The following is a 17,374-nucleotide window of genomic DNA, read 5'->3' as shown; positions in this document are numbered from 1 at the left end:
AAACTAGCCGGGCGAGGTGGCGGGCGCCTGTAGTCCCAGCTACTCGGGAGGCTGAGGCAGGAGAATGGCATAAACCCGGGAGGCGGAGCTTGCAGTGAGCTGAGATCCGGCCACTGCACTCCAGCCTGGGCGACAGCGAGACTCCATCTCAAAAAAAAAAAAAAAAATAGAAAGTAAAGAAAAACCTAAGAAACCAACAAAATAACTACTATAACTAATAAGAGAATTTAGCAAGGATGAAGGAAAAGAGCATCTAGAATCTACAGCAGTATTGTCCATTAGAAATATAAGGCAAGGGCAGCTGGGCACAGTGGCTCACGCCTGTAATCCCAGCACTTTGGGAGGCCACGGCTGGCGGATCACGAGGTCAGGAGATCCAGATCATCCTGGCTAACATGGTGAAACCCCGTCTCTACTAAAAATACAAAAAATTAGCCAGGTGTGGTGGTGGGTGCCTATAGTCCCAGCTACTCAGGAGGCTGAGGCAGGAGAATGGTATGAACCCGGGAGGCAGAGCTTGCAGTGAGCCAAGATTACGCCACTGCACTCCAGCCTGGGCAACAGAGCAAGACTCCGTCTCAAAAAAAAGAAAGAAAGAAAGAAATATAAGGCAAGGGGCAGGTGCGGTGGCTCACATCTGGAATCCCAGCATTTTGGGAGGCCGAGGCAGGCAGATCACTCGAGGTCAGGAGTTCGAGACCAGCCTGGCCAACATGGTGAAACACTGTATCTATTAAAAATACTACAAAAATTAGCTGGGCGTGGTGGCACGTGCCTGTAGTCCCAGCTACTCGGGAGGCTGAGGCAAGAGAATTGCTTGAACCCGGGAGGGAGGCAGAGGTTGCAGTGAGTGGAGATCGTGCCACTGCACTCCAGTCCAGGTGACAAAGCAAGACTGCATCTTAAAAAAAAAAGAAAGAAAAGAAATGTAATGCAGGTAAAACACTGTAAGCTATATACATACTATGACTTAGATGAACCTTGAGGATGTTATGCTAAGTGAAATAAGCCAGTCACAGCCGAGCGCGATGGCTCAGGCCTGTAATCCCAGCACTTTGGGAGGCTGAGGCAGGAGAATCGCTTGAAACCAAGAGGCAGAGGTTGCAGTGACCGAGATCGCGCCACTGCACTCCAGCCTGGCAACACAGCAAAACTCCATCTCAAACAAACAAAAAAAAGATCGGTCCCAAAAAGCCAAATCAGTATGATTCCATTTATATCTAGAGTAGTCAAATTCATAGAAACAAAGTAGAATGGTAGTTGCCAGCAACTACTGGACAGGAGGAAACAAGGAGTTTGATTTAACAAGCATAGAATTTCAGTTTTGCAAGAACAATGTGAATATACTTAACACTACTCAACTGTACACTGTTACGTGTTCTTTACCAAAAGCAAATTGTTTAATACAAAAATTTTAAACACCAAGCTATATAATTTAAAATTTCCAGGAGCCATATTAAAAAATTAAAGAAACAAGTAAAATTAATTTTAGGGCCAGGTGCAGTGGCTCACGCCTCTAATTCCAGCACTTTGGGAGGCCAAGGTTGGCGGATCACGAGGTCAGGAGATCGAAACCATTCTGGCTAACACGGTGAAACCCCATCTCTACTAAAAAATACAAAAAAAATTAGCCAGGCATGGTAGAGGGCGCCTGTAGCCCCAGCTACTCGGGAGGCTGAGACAGGAGAATCACGGGAACCTGGGAGGTGGAGCTTGCAATAAGCCAGTGATTGCGCCAGTGCACTCCAGCCTGGGCGACATAGTGAGACTCCATCTCAAAAAATTATAATAATAATTAATTTTACTACATTCTCTTACAACAATATATCCAAATATTATTGCAAAAAGTAATCAATACAAAAATTAGTGAGATGTGTTACATTCCTATTTTTTGCACTTAGTCCTCAAAATCTGGTGTTAGCCAGGCACTGTAGCTCACGCATATAATACCAGCACTTTGGGAGGCTGAAGCAGGAGTATTACTTGAGCTCAGGAATTCAGGACCGGTCTGGACAATATAGTGAGACCTCATCTCTACAAAAAAAAATTTTTAATTAGCTGAGTGTGGTGGCACAAGCCTATGGTCCCAGCTACTCGGGAGGCTGAGGTGGGAGTATTGCTTGAGCCCAGGAGGTAGAGGTGCAGTGAGCTGAGATTTTAAAAATATATAATAAGCCATATTTAGATATAATTCATATACTATACAATTCACCCACTTAACATGTAAAATTCAATGGTTTTAGTATATCTATAGAGTTTTGCACCCATTACCACTATCTAATTACAGAGCATTTTAATCATCCCCAAAAGAAACCCCAGACTAATCAGCAGTCACTCCCTATTTCTACCTAGCTCCTCTAGCCTTAGTCAGCTATGAATCCACTTTCTGTCTCTATAAATTTGCCTATTCTGAACATTTCATACAATTATTATCACACAAAATGTGATCTTTTATTAACTGTAGACTAACCACATTTTAAAAGCTCAATAGCCTCATCTGGCTAGTGGAGGCCATATGAGCATATAGCTGAAAGCCAACAGTGAAGGTAAAATGAAATAATACACTTGATTAATCCAAAAGACTGCAGAGTCTAGACAAATTGTTTTTTTTGGTTTTTTTTTCTCTTTTTTTTTTCCAGAGTCTCGCTCTGGAAAGCTGGAGTGCTCTGGCACGATCTTGGCTTCATGCAACTTCTACCTCCCAAGTTCAGGCAATCCTCCTGCCTCAGCCTCCCGAGTAGCTGGGACTACAGGCACATGCCACTACACCCAGTTAATTTTTTTTCTTTTTTTTTCTTTTTACATCCAGCTAATTTTTGTGCTTTTTGTAGAGACATGATTTTGCCAAGGTTGCCCAGGCTGGTCTTGAACTCCTGGGCTCAAGGGATCCACCCACCTTGGCCTCCTAAAGTGCTAGCATTATAGGCATGAGCATAGCGCCCAGCCTGTTTAGACAAATTTTTAAAAATATTCAATTACGTGTTAAAAGAAACAATTTTTTTTTTTTTTTTTTTTTGAGACAGGGTCTTGTGCTCTGTCACCCAGGCTGGAGTGTGGTGGCATGATCTTGGCTCACTGCAACCTCTGCCTCCCATGCTCAAGGGATCCTCCCACCTCAATCTCCCAAGTAGCTGGGACTACAGGTGTGTGCTACCATGTCTAGCTAATTTTTAAAATTTTTTGTAGAGACAGGGTTTCACCACGTTTCCCAAGTCGGTCTCAAACTCCTGGACTCAGCCTCCCAAAGTGCTGGGATTACAGGCGTGAGCCACTGCCTCCAGCTAAGAAACATAATTTAAAAGAAAGAACAGGGTCACGAGTGGTGGCTCACGCCTGTAATCCTAGCCCTTTAGGAGGCCAAGGTGGGTGGATTACTTCAGGTCCAAAGCCAGTCTGGCCAACATGGTGAAATCCCATCTCTACTAAAAATACAAAAAAAATTAGCTGGGTGCGGTGGTATGCATCTCCATTCCCAGTTACTAGGGAGGCTGAGGTGGGAGAATTGCTTGAACCCAGGAGTTGGAGGTTGCAGTGAGCCAAGATCGTGCCACCACACTCCAGCCTGGGCAACAGGGCAATTGTGCCACTACACTCCAGCTTGGGTGACAGAGTGAGACCTCACCTAAAAAAATAAAATAAAGAACCCATACAGTAAAATTGACCTGACTACAATCATAGCTCACTGCAGCCTGGAACTGCTGGCCTCAAGCAATCCTCTAACCTCAACCTCCCAAAGTGCTGGGATTACAAGTATGAGCCACCATGCCCAGCAACTCAATGTTAATTTCTAAAACTTTTTTTTTTTAGAAGAATGAAAAACAAAAAAGAAAAAGGAAAAAGTAAGAAAAAAAAGACACACACACAAAAATTTTCTTTTTAAAGGTTAAAAAAGTGCCTTGTTCATCATTGTAAGAAAAAAAAAAAAAGGTGGTGACTTCTGGTGGAAAAGGGGATTCTTACTAGAAAGGGTCCATGAGAACTTCAGGAGGTAATGGAAATGCTCTATATTCTGATCTGCATAATGATGACACTGATTTTTACATATGTTACATGTACAAAATATATTCATTAGGTTATTCATGCAAGGGAATTTTAATTCCATTTAAATTTTACCTCAGAAAAGCACTGTTACTAGGCAAAAAACCTAGTGAACATTGGAGCCTCATAAAAAATTTTTTAATTTAAGAAAAAACATTTTTAAAGTAAAAAAAAAAAAGAGAAATATCAGAAGTTTCCTAAAACTTAAAAATTTTAACATATTCCTTAGAAACCACATTTAAATCATAGCTTTTTTTTCTTTTTTTTTTTTTGAGACGTAGTTTCACTCTTGTTGCCCAGGCTGGAGTGCAATAGCACGATCTTGGCTCACCGCAACCTCCTGAATTCCAGCGATTCTCCTGCCACAGCCTCCCGAGTAGCTGGGATTACAGGCATGCGCCATCACATCCGGCTAATTTTGTGTTTTTAATAGAGACGGGGTTTCACCATGTTGGTCAGACTAGTCTCGAACTCCCGACCTCAGGTGATCCACCCTCCTCGGCTCCCAAAGTGCTGGGATTACAGGTGTGAGCCACCACGCCCAGCCGGGTATTTATTTTTTTTGAGACAGAGTCTTGCTCTGTCACCCAGGCTGAAATGCAGCAGTACAATCACAGCTCACTGCAGCCACAGCCTTGACCTCCTGGGCTTAAGCAATTGTCCCACCTCAGCCTCCTGAGTAGGTAGGACTACAGGCATGTGCCACCATGCCTGGCTAATTTTTTGTATTTTTATGTAGAGACGGGGTTTTGCCATGTTGCCCAAGCTGGTCTCGAACTCCACAGCTCAAGCAATCTGCCCTCCTCAGCCTCCCAAAGTGCTGGGATTACAGGCATGAGCAACTGTACCTAGGCTTATTGATTGATTGATTGACCAGGCTAGAGTACAGTGGCACAATTTCAGCTCACTGTAACCTCCACCTCCTGGGCTCAAGTGATCTTCCTGCCTCAGCCTCCCAAGTAGCTGGGAGTATAGGCGTGATACCACACCTGGCTAAATTATAGCTGTATTTAATAATAAATTACTTTTACATGATTGTGATATGTAATTTATGGTTATCAAAATTTAAAACTTACCAGGGAAGGAGTACTGAACTTGATTTCTTCAAAGCAGCCATCAAACATTAAACTAAATGTTGGATCTACACACACACACACACAAAAACATTCTTAAACATTAAGACCACTAAGTAACTTTTTCCAGTTATACTTTTCTGTGAAAATATTCAGCACCCCCCTCCCCACCACCGCCTAGTGCTGTGGTACAGTCATAGCTCACTGCAGCCTCAAACTCCTGGGCTCAAGTGATCCTGTGCCTCAGCTTCCCAAGCAGCTAGGATTATAAGCTCAAGCTGCCACGCCCAGATAATTTTTAAGTCTTTTTGTAGTGATGGGGGTCTCACTATGGTGCCCAGGCTGATCTCAAAACTCCTAGGTTCAAGTGCCCACCTTAGCCTCCCAAAGTGCTGGGATTAAAGGCATAAGCCACCACACCTGGCCAACTATGATCTTCTAATAAAACTACCAGCTGGGCATGGTGCCTCATGCCTGTAATCCCAGCACTTTGGGAGGCCAAGGCAGGTGGATCACGTGAGGTCGTCAGGGATTCGAGACCAGCCTGACCAATATGGTGAAACCCTGTCTCTACTAAAAATACAAAAATTAGGGCTGGGTGCAGTGGCTCAAGCCTGTAATCCCAGCACTTTGGGAGGCCGAGACGGGCGGATCACGAGGTCAGGAGATCGAGACCATCCTGGCGAACACGGTGAAACCCCGTCTCTACTAAAAAATACAAAAAACTAGCCGGGCGAGGTGGTGGGCGCCTGTAGTTCCAGCTACTCGGGAGGCTGAGGCAGGAGAATGGCATAAATCCGGGAGGTGGAGCTTGCAGTGAGCTGTGATCCCGCCACTGCACTCCAGCCTGGGCGACAGAGCGAGACTCTGTCTCAAAAAAAAAAACAAAAAAAACCCCCAAAAATTAGCTGGGCATGGTGGTGTGTGCCTGTAGTCCCATCTACTCAGGAGGCTGAGACAGAAGAATTGCTTGAACTCAGGAGGCAGAGGTTGGAGGTTGCAGTGAGCCGAGATGGCACCACTGCACTCCAGCCTGGGCAACAGAGCGAGACTCTGTCTCAAACAAACGAACAAAAAACCCACCTAACTTGTGATTAATAAGATTTTTCTCAATATTTTTAGAGTACAATCACTACCAAATGGGCATTAATTTGTAAGTAGAGTCTAGTCTCATGAATATTTATAATTGGAAAAATATTAGAATATTATTATAGTATTTCCAATTTTTTAAAAAAGAAATTGAATGAGTTTTTTTAAATGAAACATTCTGTGATAATTCTTTAGAAGATGGATCAATTCTGTTAGGCTAATGATAGCTAAATATACAATAATCCATAAGAAAGTGTTATCAGGGGCAAAAGAGTGGCTAAGTTCAGTATTAAGGAACAGCAGAAAGGTTGGGTTCCATAAAAAATCTTGACCACTAAATAAGATTTAGTGATCTAATCATAGGTATGATAAGGACGCCAGGAGAAGAATCTAGTACTTTCCCTACTAAAATACCTTTACTAGATCTCTTATTTGCATTCTAGAGATTGTTCTCCACTTTCTAAATATCTAACACCCAATATAGTAATCCAAAGTAGTATCCATTTTTAAAAGTAATTGCTATTTGTGAGTTAATTATAATTACTCCAGTCTGCAGACGAACTTACAGATTTGAGTAACTGTTTAACTGAAGTAAAATCATTGTTACCTACCACTTGTAGTAAGGATTACAGGTCGTTTAGTTGTTGCCATGAATGTTTTGATTGCATTCAAAAACCCAGCATCTTCATCAAAAATTACATCAACCTACCAACAGTTTATTAGAATATTAATGTAATAACAATACACTAATATCAATTATGTACACATAGTAAATATTCTACATTTATGTTAGAGACAAAATTTATGAATTTATGAAGTGTGAATTCAGCCCATGTTGAAAGTTTATGTCATACACTATAATGAATTTTAAAATTATCAACTATCAAATGTTAAAAACAAATGCAGCCACCTATTAACTAGATAGATATGAATCAGAATTTATACAATCATTTAACAATAATTAGCAGCCGTGAATTAATCATCTTCCTGAAAAATTATTCTAGAGTGGACAGTTTCATTTGCTTTAATTTCAGAAACACGTATTCCTGACCTCTTTAGCTATTTTACAGTTCTTTATAAGAAAACATATAGTATTCTTTAAAGTAAGTCTTTATCATGAGCTCTCACAAATGTATACTTCTATAAGCCTACCTCCTCAAAAAGAATAAGAGATGTTGCATTTTTTCTGCTGGGTTCTTCAGCTCCAACATCTTTGACATTTGAATTAGTTGCATTTGTAGATTTAGTCTGAGTAATTTGTTTCTGTTCAAAAGAATTTTTTATTCCTGCATAAATACAATATTGATATTTTAGGTAAAATCAACTTTTGCTAAGACACTGGATATATCCACAGAATAAGCTCGAACTGAAATCCATTATCAAAACTGAAACAGGACGGGCGTGGTGGCTCATGCCTGTAATCCCAGCACTTTGGGAGGCAGGTGGATCACCTGAGGTCAGGGGTTCGAGACCAACATGGTGAAATCCCTACTCTATTAAAAATACAAAAATTAGTCGGGCATGGTGGCACACACCTGTAATCTCAGCTACACGGGAGGCTGAGGCAGGAGAATCACTTGAACCCAGGAGACAGAGGTTGCAGTGACCCAAGATCATGCCACTGCACTCCAGCCTAGATGAAAGAGTGAGCCTCCGTCTCAGACAAACAAACAAAAACTGAAACAAGCTGGGCATGGTGGCTCATATCTGTAATCCCAGCACTTTGGGATGCTAAGGTGGGTGCATCACTTGAGGTCAGGAGTTCAAAACCAGTCTGGCCAATATGGCAAAACCCCGTCTTTACTAAAAATACAAAAATTAGCTGGGTGTGGTGTTGTGTGCCAGTAATCCCAGCTACTCAGGAGGCTGCAGCAGAAGAATTGCTTGAACCCAGGAGAAGGAGGTTGCAGTGAGCCAAAATCATGCCACTGCACTCCAGCCTGGCCTGGCAATAGAGCAAGACTCTGTCTCCAAAAAAAACTAAAACAAAATATTAACACTTCTATATGTAGAACCTTCAGTGTAGCTGAGATTTAATAAATAGCAACAGGAACTCGTAAAATGTGTTCATATTTTTATGTATAAGGGTCATTATTATTAAAAAATCTAAAATTTAATTTGTCAGTTTAATGTCTTACCTTTATTATTTTCCAGAAGCATTCCTATTTCTTCATTATTTTTAGGTTTAGGAGATACTTTAAAATAATTTGCCAAGGTTTTGGGAGGAAGTGCTCGCTTTGGTCCACTACTTTTTGGTGATGGTGGAGGAACTTTTCTTGGTGATGTAACAACTTTCTTAGGGGAACTTATTTTTTCTGCCCAAAACAAATTGCATTTAAAGATAAATATTCTAAAAATCATACAGGTAGCCAGATAGCCACATTCTGTATTTCTACTCTTAACAGTTAAAAATTCCAGACACAGAAATTTTCTTTCATTCTTACAAATACTTTGTACATTCAAATATTACTATATTTATTTATTCTACCAGTACAGAAGGTTAAGCCAGTCATTTAGAAAAGATACTACTCCTCAAGAAATATATATTCCTTGTGGGTTTTTTTGTTTTTTGTTTTTTTTGAGACAGGGTCTCATTTTGTCAACCAGGCTGGAGTGAAGTGGTATGATCTCAGCTCACTGCAGTCTCCACCTCTCAGGCTCAAGCAATCCTCCTGCCCAACCCCCAAGGAGCTGGGACTACAGGAGCACACCACAATGCCTGGCTAATCGTTTATATTTTTAGTAGAGATGGGGTTTTGCCATGTTGTCCAGGCTGGTCTCAAACTCCTGAGCTCAAGCAATCCGCCTGCCTCAGCCTCCTAAAGTGCTAGGATTACAAGCGTGGGCCACTGTACCCGACCAGAAATACACATTCTTACAACAAATACTGTTCACAATCCCTCCGTTCATTTTTTTCTACACCTGCTTAAAGTCAGAAGAGGATGGAGGGAAAATAACAGTATACACTGAGCACATTACAAAACTTTGTTGTTCAACTTTAATTTAGACCTGCAGTAAATTGCAAGCCAATAATATGTATTTCTAGAGATGCTTTGGTAGATAGATACAAAGTTAAAAAATAAATAGTTCACCTCTATTCTCCAGAAGCTCCATGGCATTTTTCCACAGAATACATCCTCTCTTCCCCTCTAGGTACCTGGATTTAGTCCTTACAAATCCTAATTACTGTATGGCCTCAGAACAGGATGCTCCTCACATACCATCTCATGTTCACAGTTCCGTATCTGTGTCTTATTCTTTTTTTTGTACCCTCTGTCTCCATAGATCTTATCATAGCCCTTGTATATTAGAGGTGTTCAATAAGTTTACTGAAAATCTCGAGGTTAAAAAAGCTGTCACAGGCCAGGTGTGGTGGCTCATGCCTGTAATCCCAGCACTTTCGGAGGCTGAGGCAGGCGGATCACAAGGTCAGGAGATTGAGACCATCCTGGCTAACACAGTGAAACCCCGTCTCTACTAAAAACACAAAAAATTAGCCGGGCGTGATGGCGGGCGCCTGTAGTCCCAGCTACCGGGGAGGCTGAGGCAGGAGAATGGCATGAACCCGGGAGGCGGAGCTTGCAGTGAGCCGAGATCGTGCAACTGCACTGTAGCCTGGGCGACAGAGCAAGACTCTGTCTCAAAAAAAAAATATATATATATATATATATATATATGTTGAATAGATATCAATTTATAAAAACACTCACCATTTTGTCCTTGTTGTTGTTGTTTCTTTTGAGACGGAGTCTCACTCTGTCACCAGGCTGGAGTGCAGTGGCACGATCTCAGCTCACTGCAACCTCTGCCTTCTGAGTTCAAGTGATTCTCCTGCCTCAGCCTCCTAAGTAGCTGGGATTACAAGCACACACCACCATGCCCAGCTAATTTCTGTATTTTTAGTAGAGACGGGATTTCACCATGTTGGCCAGGATGGTCTCAATCTCCTCACTTCATGATCCACCCGCCTCGGCCTCCCAAAGTGCTGGGATTACAGGCATGAGCCACCGTGCCCGGCCTTTGTCCTAATTTTTCTTATTTTGATGTAGACCAAGGACTGCTTGATCATGTATGAATACCAGTCCAAAGACTGGTTTTATTTATTTAATTTTTCTGAGACGGAGTCTCACACTGTTGTCCGGGCTGGAGTACAGTAGCACAATCTCAGCTCACTGTAACCTCCACCTCTCAAGTTCAAGCAATTCTCCTGCCTCAGTCTCCCAATTAGCTAGGATTACAGGTGTGCACCACCACGCCTGGTTAATTGTTCTATTTTTAGTAGAGACAGCATTTCACCATGTTAGCCAGCCTGGTATCAAACTCCTGACCTTGTGATCCACCTGCCTTGGCCTCCCACAGTGCTGGGATTACAGGTATGATCTACTGCACCTGGCCCAAAGACTGGTTTTAAAAATACATGCTTAGCCAGGTGCAGTGGTTCATACCTGCAATCCTAGCACTCTGGGAGGCTAAAGCAGGAGGATTGTCTGAGCCCAGGAGTTCAAGTTTGCAATGAGCTATTATTGCATCACTGCGATCCAACCTGGGCAACAGAGGAAGACCTTGTCTTTTCAAAAAATAATAATAAAAAGCAGGCAGTTTTTATTTTAAGATACTCAGTGAGTAGTTAGCTAAACTATATCAATATATTCTTTCTAAAAAATTTGGCCAGGCATAGTGGCTCACACCTATAATCCCAGCACTTCAAGAGTCCAAGGCAGATGGATCACCTGAGGTTAGGAGTTTGAGACCAGCCTGGCCAACATGGTGAAACCCTGTCTCTACTAAAAACACAAATATTAGCCGGGCATGGTGGTGCACACCTGTAGTCTCAGCTGCTTGGGAGGCTGAGGCATGAGAATCACTTGAACCCGGGAGACAGAGGTTGCAGTGAGCCAATATCACGCCACTACACTCCAGCCTGGCGACAGAGCAAGATTCTGTCTCAAAAAAAAAAAAAAAAGCCGGGCGCGGTGGCTCAAGCCTGTAATCCCAGCACTTTGGGAGGCTGAGACGGGCGGATCACGAGGTCAGGAGATCGAGATCGTCCTGGCTAACATGGTGAAACCCCGTCTCTACTAAAAAATACAAAAAACTAGCCGGGCGAGGGGGCGGGCGCCTATAGTCCCAGCTACCCGGAAGGCGGAGGCAGGAGAATGGCCTAAGCCCAGGAGGCGGAGCTTGCAGTGAGCTGAGATCCGGCCACTGCACTCCAGCCTGACAGAGCCAGATTCCGTCTCAAAAAAAAAAAAAAAAAAAAAAAAAAAAAGAAATTTCACACCAAAAGAACCACCTTCTTGCAGAAACAGCTAACTATAGGTCTGGGACATCCTGACACGCCGGAAAGCAAGGAAAATATCAACTATTGCTGGGTAATGTCAAAAGGACACAAACCAATTAAAATAGTTCCCTGCTAGCCAAAGATGGAAAAATATGAGCACCAAAAGAAAGTAAGATGGGATTCTGCTTCTAGCCAAGGTATAGAACTGGCACTGCATTTATCCTCCCATCAGAAATAAGAACAACAAGAAAACTGGACATAATATATGAAATAACACTTTTCAAGATTTTTGTCATCATGCAACAATGGACAGTAATCTCTGAGATACAAATAACAAATAAGGCGAACACTAGAATTACCCAGCCTATTGCCCTGAGAAAATTTCCATAGTGACGGGAAAGTCAATCCATGTTTTCTGAGTTGAGACTGCACTAGAAACCTAAGGAGGTTGGCCGGGTGTGGTAGCTCATGCCTGTAATCCCAGCACTCTGGGAGGCTAAGGCGGGCGGATCACGAGGTCAGGAATTTGAGACCAGCCTGGCCAACATAGTGAAACCCCATCTCTACTAAAAATACAAAAAAATTAGCTGGGCGTGATGGCGGGCGCCTGTAATCCCAGCTACTTGGGAGGCTGAGGCAGGAGAATCACTTGAACCTGGGAGGCGGAGGTTGCAGTGAGCCAAGATTGCACCACCACACTCTAGCATGGGTGACAGTGTGAGACTCTGTCTCAAAAAAAAAAAAAGAAAAAAAAGAAAGAGAAACTTGAAGAGGCCAAGGCAAATGGATCACCTGAGGTCAGGAGTTCGAGACCAGCCTGGCCACCATGGTCAAACCCTGTCTCTATTAAAAATACAAAAAAAATTAGCTGGATGTGGTGGCGGGTGCCTATAATCCAAGCTACCTGGGGAGGCTGAGGCAGGAGAATCGCTTGAACCCAGGAGGCGGAGCTTGCAGCGAGCCAAGATTGTGCCACTGCACTCCAGCCTGGGTGACAAGAGCGAGACTCCATCTCAAAAAAAAAAAAAAAAAAAAACAAATTATACGGATGATAGAATTAGTAACCAAGACCATTAAAACAGTTGTTATAACTGATATGTTCAAATACCTAGAGGAAAGACTGGATACATGGTAAGTAGAAACAGAAGATATAAAAAGGACCCAAATCAAACTTCTAGAAATGAAAACTACACTTATAGCAGTGACAGCATACTAGATACTACAGAAGAAAAGATGTATAAACTTGAATAAACAGTGATAATAACTAACCAAACTGAAACAAAAAAAGGAAAAAGACTAAAAAATTGAACAAAGCATCAGTGTGCCAGGAGACAATTTCAAAGTGGTCTAAAATACCTATAATAATAACTGGAGTTGCCAAAGGAAATGGGGAGGACAGAAAAAATATTTCAAGAAATACTGGCTGAAATTTTATCAACTTCCATCTTCCCAACTATAAACTCATATGTGCAAGAAACTCAACAAATCCCAAGCACAAGAAACATGAAGAGAAGTACACCAAGGCACGTCATAATCAAATTACTTAAAACCAGTGAGAAAATCTTCAAAGCAACAAAGAAATAATAAATACAAAAGACGTGAAACATATCATATATATAAAAATCCATGAGTTCATAATAACACTTAAAAAATTAAACTGCACAAAAATTCACTGGTCAACTGTCAAGGTTGCTAGGACACCATCACTCTAAGTACTAATAAAAAAAGGAAAGAATGAAGCATTTCTGGTGCCTACAAACTGTATTTCAAAGCATCCAAAGAGTTGATGAGGAATAGTGCTTCCTTTTAAAATTCTAATAAATGCAAAAGAGAGAATTATAAAATTATCATTTTGTAATCTACAATGGATAATCTGCTATGATGTCATACGAAGTACACAGGCCACCTATACATGTATGCCAGACCCAGAACAGAACCTGAGTCTAATCAAGCCCATAGATCTGTCAGTTTACAAGAAATACAGGGAAGAGGACTATGTTAACTGATACCATGAGGATATAATCAGCAGACAAATCCAGAATGTGAAAAATTTCATGACAAATGACTAATTGTTCAACAAATAAATCACATGGAAAGAAAGGTGAGTGAATTGTTAGTTAGCGAGAGTAAAAGAAAGTTAAGGCCGGGCGCGGTGGCTCAAGCCTGTAATCCCAGCACTTTGGGAGGCCGAGACGGGTGGATCACGAGGTCAGGAGATCGAGACCATCCTGGCTAATACGGTGAAACCCTGTCTCTACTAAAAAATACAAAAAAACTAGCCGGGCGACGAGGCGGGCGCCTGTAGTCCCAGCTACTCGGGAGGCTGAGGCAGGAGAATGGCGTGAACCCGGGAGGCGGAGCTTGCAGTGAGCTGAGATCCGGCCACTGCACTCCAGCCTGGGTGGCAGAGCAAGACTCTGTCTCAAAAAAAAAAAAAAAAAAAGAAAGTTAAAGAGACCTGAATCAAATGTAAGATATGAACCTTGTTTGGATCCAGATTTGAACAAATCATTTGAAACAATAGAAAACTGACATTAGACTGTATATGAGATGATATGAAGGAATACAGTTAAACAGATCTTTTTTTTGGAGACAGGGTCTCACACTGTCACCAAGGCTGGAGTGCAGTGGCCCAGTCACAGCACACTGCAGCCTCAACCTTCTAGGCTCAAGTGATCCTCCCACATCAACTTCCAGAGTAGCTGGGACTACAGGCATACACTACCACACCTAGCTAATTTGTGTTTTATTATTTGTAGAGACAAGGTCTCGCTATGCTGCTTAGGCTGGTTGTTAACTCTGTTGGGTCTGATTATGATATTATACTTATGCTTTTTCAGAAGTCCTTATCAGATAGAGATAAATATTGAAGAATGTATGGGTGAAATGATATGATGGTCTTCAGATTTATTTTAAAATAATCTGGCAGGGGTGGACAGGGAATATATATACGTGTAGAAGATAAAAAATAAATGGCAAAATGTTGATAATTAACATTATTTTCTTGGGCTTTGTTTTTTTCAAAACATTATGGCTTAAGGAAAATAATTTACTTACTTGGTGACTTGCCTATGTTGTAGCTATTAAAAAAATAGGGTTTTTGTGAGTTTACACCTTGTTTATCTACTTGATGGGACTGAGTAGCTTCCTTCAACTGAGATAGAATTTGTCTACCACTGCGCTGGGAAGAGGCATTCACTTCAAATATCTAAAAGAAGAAAAACGAAGGGAGAATGGTTTATGTCTCCTTTTAATCCAAGGGAAATTATTACACTGACATTCTCTCATCATAGCTGTTACTAACCTTAAATCCAAGCTCCTGGGCACAAGCATACACAGCAGCAGTTTTTCCCACTCCTGTTGGCCCTGTTATAAGGACAGTATTGCAAAGACGACTCTCTTCATCATCTGAACTGCCTTTAAAGTCTATGCCACCCGAGAAATCTGAAAAATTATTCAAATGCATATAAAATAATTGCTGAGGAAGCAGTTCTACCTTATGAAATCCAATGATCTAATCCCACAAACTTCTTGCAATAAATGCTGAAACATTACTTTATAAAAAGTAGAAAATCAGGCCGGGTATGTGGTACATGCCTGTAATTCCAGCACTTTGGGAAGCCGAGGCGGGCAGATCACAAGGTCAGGAGTTCGAGACCAGCCTGGCCAACATGGTGAAACCCATCTCGACTAAAAATACAAAAATTAGCCAGGTGTGGTGACACACGCCTGTAGTCCCAGGTACTCAGTAGGTTGAGGTGAGAGCATTGCGTGAACCCAGGAGGCGGAGGTTGCAGTGAGCCGAGATCGCACCATTGCACTCCAGCCTGGGTGACAGAGTGAGACTCTGTCTCAAAAAAAAAAGCAGAAAATCAAATATAAAATACCAATTAAGAAATTTTATAGAAAGTTTTAATGTAACTCTAAAAATGTTCAGTGAAACGGTAAAAAAAAGACACAAGATACCTTCCTGTTTCTCATCTCTTTTTCCCTTCAGATTCTGCCTTTCTTCCAATTCAGCTCTTCTTTTCCAGTCTTTCAACCAACTGCCACAAGAAAATGTAATAAAAATAATTCACAGAATATAGCTATGCCTTAGACTTTATGTTAAAATGATTATTGGAGGAAGTTATGGCATATTGTTAGTTTCTCTGGCATTGGCCATTCAACTGATAAAGGGCTTTCTTGTTATTTTTACTAATACAGCTTTATATGGCATATTGTTAGTTTCTAAACACGCCATAGTGCTTGTGAATCAACTAAAGAGTAAAATAGTTTTACATGGACGTGAACATTTTTAAATGAAGTAGTTTCTGCCAAAATATATAAGACTATATGTGCAAGAATATTCCCTGTAGCATTGTTCATATTAGCCTCTAACAGGAAAAACATAAAAATACACCAGTGGGGAAAAAATACATTATGGTACAGTCACTTAGAAACCAGTATACAGCAATTAAAAATAACTGAGGTGGCAGGGCAGGCACAGTGGCTCAGGCCTGTAATCCCAGCACTTTGGGAGGCAGAGGCAGGTGAATTGCTTGAGCTCAGGAATTTGAAACCAGCCTGGGCAACACAGCGAAACCTGTCTCTACAAAAAACAACATTAGCCAGGCATGGTGGGGTACCATGCCTGGCTTGGGAGGCTCAGGTGGGAGGATGGCTTGAGCTTGAGAGGCGAAGGTTGCAGTGAGCCAAGATTCCACCACTATACTCCAGCCTGGGCAACAGAGCAAGACCCTGTCTCAAAATTAAAAAAAAGAACCGCGGTATATTGTGTCATCACATGAAAGGTGCCTAATATACAATGTACAACAGAAAGATTAAGTTCTAGTCTGGAGCTAGAATGCCTGAATTTAAATCCCAGTTCCATCACTTTCTAGCTGTGTGACTTTGGACAAATAACTCAGCCTCTCTAGGCCTTGGTTTCTTCATCTATGAGGTGAGGACAACAGTATTTATGCTCATAGTATTTTTTTTTTTTTTTTTTGACAGTCTTGCTTTGTCACCGGAGTGTAGGGGTGTGATCATAGCTCACCGCAGCCTCGAATTCTTGGACTCATGTGACCCTCCCACCTCAGGCTCCTGAGTGGCTCATAATCCAAGTGGGCGCCATCATGCCCAACATTTTTTTTATTTTTTGTAGAGATGGGGTCAACCTATTTTGCCCAGTCTGCTCTCAAACTCCTGGCCACAAGCAATCCTCCTGCTTCAGCCTACGAAAGCACTGGGATTACAGGCTTGAGCCACTGTACCCAACTGCTCACAGTACTATTCTAAGGATAAAAGGAATTAAGAACAGTACAAAAAAAAAAAAAGAATAATACAAGTATTTAAGAACAGTAGTACCAAGTTCACGCTATTAACTATAATTATGGGTCCATAAATCCTTATATGAAATCCTTTGGGCCAGATTGTTTTAGAATTAATTTTTCAGATACTTAAAAGGTTATTTAGTACATATACTGCATATTACATAATACCCCTAATGGGGTCTAGGCAATACACTCATAATCACTTAAGTTGGTTTGGTTTGTTTTTTCGTTTTGTTTTGAGACAGAGTCTTACTCTGTCGCCTAGGCTGCAGCACACGGGCACAATCTCGGCTCACTGCAATCTTCGCCTCCCGGGTTCAAGCAATTCTCATGCCTCAGCCTCTCCAGTAGCTAGGATTACAGGCATGCATCACCACACCCAGCTAATTTTTGTATTTTTGGTAGAGATGGGGTTTCACCATGTTGGCCAGGCTGGTGTCAAACTCCTAGCCTCAAGTGATCTACCCGCCTTGGCCTCCAAAAGTGCTGGGATTATAGGTGTGAGTCACGGTGCTGGGCCATCACTTAATATTTTTATTAAAAAATATGTGAATTCTGGCCGGGCACAGTGGCTGACA

At 41.8% G+C, this 17,374-nt stretch overlaps 1 protein-coding gene across 1 annotated transcript in view; it reads right to left on the bottom strand.

Moving 5' to 3' along the window:
- Positions 1–17,374, bottom strand: part of ATAD5 (ATPase family AAA domain containing 5) — a 62,541-nt gene that overhangs the window by 10,132 nt on the left and 35,035 nt on the right. Inside the window, exons 11-17 of the mRNA XM_026452256.1 lie at positions 15,448–15,527; positions 14,786–14,925; positions 14,539–14,689; positions 8,339–8,515; positions 7,353–7,486; positions 6,812–6,905; positions 5,115–5,179 (exon numbers count right to left, since the gene is read on the bottom strand). Of these exons, the coding sequence (XP_026308041.1) occupies positions 5,115–5,179; positions 6,812–6,905; positions 7,353–7,486; positions 8,339–8,515; positions 14,539–14,689; positions 14,786–14,925; positions 15,448–15,527 (841 nt within the window). The remainder of the gene's footprint in view (positions 1–5,114; positions 5,180–6,811; positions 6,906–7,352; positions 7,487–8,338; positions 8,516–14,538; positions 14,690–14,785; positions 14,926–15,447; positions 15,528–17,374) is intronic.

The sequence above is a fragment of the Piliocolobus tephrosceles genome, chromosome 16, assembly GCF_002776525.5.
Source record: "Piliocolobus tephrosceles isolate RC106 chromosome 16, ASM277652v3, whole genome shotgun sequence".
NCBI classification, from domain to species: Eukaryota; Metazoa; Chordata; class Mammalia; order Primates; family Cercopithecidae; genus Piliocolobus; species Piliocolobus tephrosceles.
Note: the sequence above shows the minus strand (reverse complement) of the source record. Positions and strands in the feature narration are given on the sequence as shown.